General features: G+C 38.1%; 1 protein-coding gene across 1 annotated transcript; it reads left to right on the forward strand.

Annotated features, from left to right (window-relative positions):
- Positions 1-2096: 2096 nt before the first annotated feature.
- Positions 2097-2845, forward strand: LOC141588256 (protein FAR1-RELATED SEQUENCE 5-like). Its single transcript, XM_074409707.1, has 2 exons — positions 2097-2255; positions 2306-2845. The coding sequence occupies exons 1-2, from the start codon at positions 2097-2099 to the stop codon at positions 2843-2845; spliced, it is 699 nt and encodes a 232-aa protein (XP_074265808.1).
- Positions 2846-3091: the final 246 nt, after the last annotated feature.

The following is a 3091-nucleotide window of genomic DNA, read 5'->3' on the forward strand; positions in this document are numbered from 1 at the left end:
TTCATTTTGTTGGAGTTTGGAGTTTGTTTTGAAAGATTAAGTAGAGTTATTTATTCGGAGTTTGTTTTAGCAGTTAGGGTTTGGAGATGTATATATTGAGATAATGGAAATGTTAGTTGAGATAATGCAATGTATTTATACTAAGCAATGTGTGGGTTGAGTTGTTTTTTAATTAATATATATGTTAGGAAGTTGTGCCATAATCATCATCATATCTCTCAATGCTGCTTCAAATCTTATTACTAACCCTTCTCATTCCATATTGTCCCTTCATATGCACAGTGATGTCAGTAATAATGCATGCATCGGAATTATAACGGGCCGTAATTATGCATGCATCTAGTAATATTTAATTTAATTTTTTTTATTTTTAAGAACAAACAACAACGGTTATTTACAAACAACCCGTTGTCTTTAGTTATAACAACGGTTTTGTATATTAAAACCCGTTGTTATAACTTTTCCCCCAAAATTGAGTCACACTTTCCACAACGGGTTTTTATACTTAAAACCGTTGTTAATAGTTTTAACAACGGTTTCCTTAAGAAAACCAACCGTTGTTAAAACCTTTTACAACGGACGCTTTAACAACGTCCGCTTTTTTATATAACAACGGTTTTTGACCGTTGTTATAGCCTGTATTTGTAGTAGTGCTATCTCTCTCTCTAAGTCAAAATAATCCTCTGAATCAAGCAAACAAACCCTAGGTTCCGTTTTTTTACTCGCTTTTATCAATTCATTCACAAATCAATCAAATTCGTGTGTTTTCCAGGTTCTCGTTGCTACAATGGATGCAGATTCTACCGACATTAACATGCAAACAGGTAATTTCCATAATCCTTTCGTTTTCAGTTTTCCTTTTCGCGATTTCATCTGGATTCTATGTCGGTGATCATTCGCTATTGTAATTTCATTATTCCGTTGCTTTTCAGTTTTTTAGGTTAATCGATTTTATGTTTGCTTCAATTTTAATGACATCCGTTCACTTCTACTTCAATTTGACGGTCTCCTTTCCTTTGATTATTCTCGTATTTGCTTTTCTCTTAAATATTAGGTGCAATCTCCTTGTATTTGTTGTTTTTCCTATCGAATTTTCATATTTACGTTTCTCTCGCTTCGCTTACAATCGCAGATTTGCTTTATCGTCACATTCCGTCAATTTTGATTATATTTGTCTTTATTCTGTTGCTTTTCAGTTTTTTAGGTTAATCGATTTTCTATTTGCTTCAATTTTAATGAAATCCGTTCACTTCTACTTCAATTTACGGTCTCCTTTCCTTTGATTATACTCGTAGTTGCTTTTGTCTTAAATATTAGGTCAAATATCCTTGTATTTGTTGATTTTCTCGTTCAATTTCGGTCAAATTTCATTATATTTGACCTCTTTCCCTGTCTTGTATATTCCTGTTCCCCTGTCTGTATATTCCCGTTTCCGTCAATGCTTACAGTGCTCGACTTGTTACAATATCAATGTTACAGTAACGCAATCACATATATTCATTTCCATTGCACATATAACATATGTTGTACCACTTCTGGATGTCCTATTGTTCTACTGTTACTTCAATGTACTTTAGTTTCTTGTTCTAAATTGTAGTCCAGCCTCTTCGCATATTTCCTGTTCTCCCGTCCATCCTTATGTCACTACATTGTCATAGTACTAGTATTACTGTAACAATGTTACTCTTTGTAATACCACCGTTGTATTTCAGATCACTAATACGCGTATTTTCCTTTTTGTATTACAGACTCAAGTACTGTCACTCAACCCCATTCTACGCCAATTGTCCAAGAGCAACCCAATCGTCAACCAAATAATCAGCTTGTTCTGTCTCACACGCCTAATGGAGGTGAGCGCTAGATGCGTGTGGTTGAGCACAAGTTTAGACCTACCATTGGTGCAGTTTTCGCCTCCCTTGAGGCTGGAATCAAGTTCTACGAGGTTTATGCTCGGGCATGTGGATTTACCCCTCGGAAGCACAGTACGAAAACACTACGAGGTGGTGTTGCACACCAAAAATTCGTGTCGCAGAACCGTCAAGGGTCTGGGGAATCTAAACCAAACAACGTCCCCAGTAACCAAGGATGATGAGAATATGGGTGATGGTTTGTCCACAGCTAGTACAGTTACACGGCGAGTTAAAATCACAAGAATTGGATGCCGAGCGTACGTCAGATTTGCCCTTCTACATGGCCTTGATGGCCCAGCTATGATTGACGAGTTTTCTGAAGTCCACAATCATCGTCTCATCTCTGTCTGTAACAGAGATCTCGATAAGATTTCCGATCCCTTGATATGTTCCAGAAGACGCTTATCTTGGACAACTCCAAGTTGAATATTGGCGCTGGATTGACCTTTAGACAGGTTAAGGAACTTGTCAATGGGTATGAAAATATCGGTGCTACATTGATAGATTTTAAGAACTTTCAAAGAGATATCAAGTGCTACATTGGGTTAAGAGATGCTGACCTTTTCATCGATCGACTCGAGAAACTCAAAGCGACCCAACCCCAGTTCTACTTCGCCTATGATGTTGATCCGCAAAACCGTCTAACAAAGTTCTTTTGGGCTGATGCTACATGTATTAGAAACTACTCATTCTTTGGGGATGCTGTGAGCTTCGACCCTACTTACGGAACCAACAAGTATGATATGGTTTTTACACCATTCACAGGTGTTAATCACCACAGAAAGTTGGTGTTGTTTGCCGGTTGTCTCCTGTTACACGAGGATGACATCTCCTTCCAATGGACCTTTCAGCATTTCTTGACTGCCATGGGACAAAAAGAGCCGCAGTTCATGATCACGGATCAATACCCTGGCATAAAGAAGGTAATAGTGTGACAATGTTACTGTTCCATCTCTTCCTCTTTTACAAGTGTTCCGGGTGTAATTTCGGAGTAGGTTTTGTGACCACGTAAGCTTGTAGAATGATGTCGTTGCTTGTCTCTTCCTTTTACTCTCTCTCCTGTAAAGATGAACAAACTGAGGGCTCGGCTTGGTACCGAGCGTACTCACTCCGACGCTCAAGTCAGTAAACTTAAAGAGATAAGTTGTGTGTTAACTTGGCAAAGTATATTGTAGAGAGAT

This window comes from Silene latifolia, chromosome 6, assembly GCF_048544455.1.
Source record: "Silene latifolia isolate original U9 population chromosome 6, ASM4854445v1, whole genome shotgun sequence".
Lineage (NCBI taxonomy): Eukaryota > Viridiplantae > Streptophyta > Magnoliopsida > Caryophyllales > Caryophyllaceae > Silene > Silene latifolia.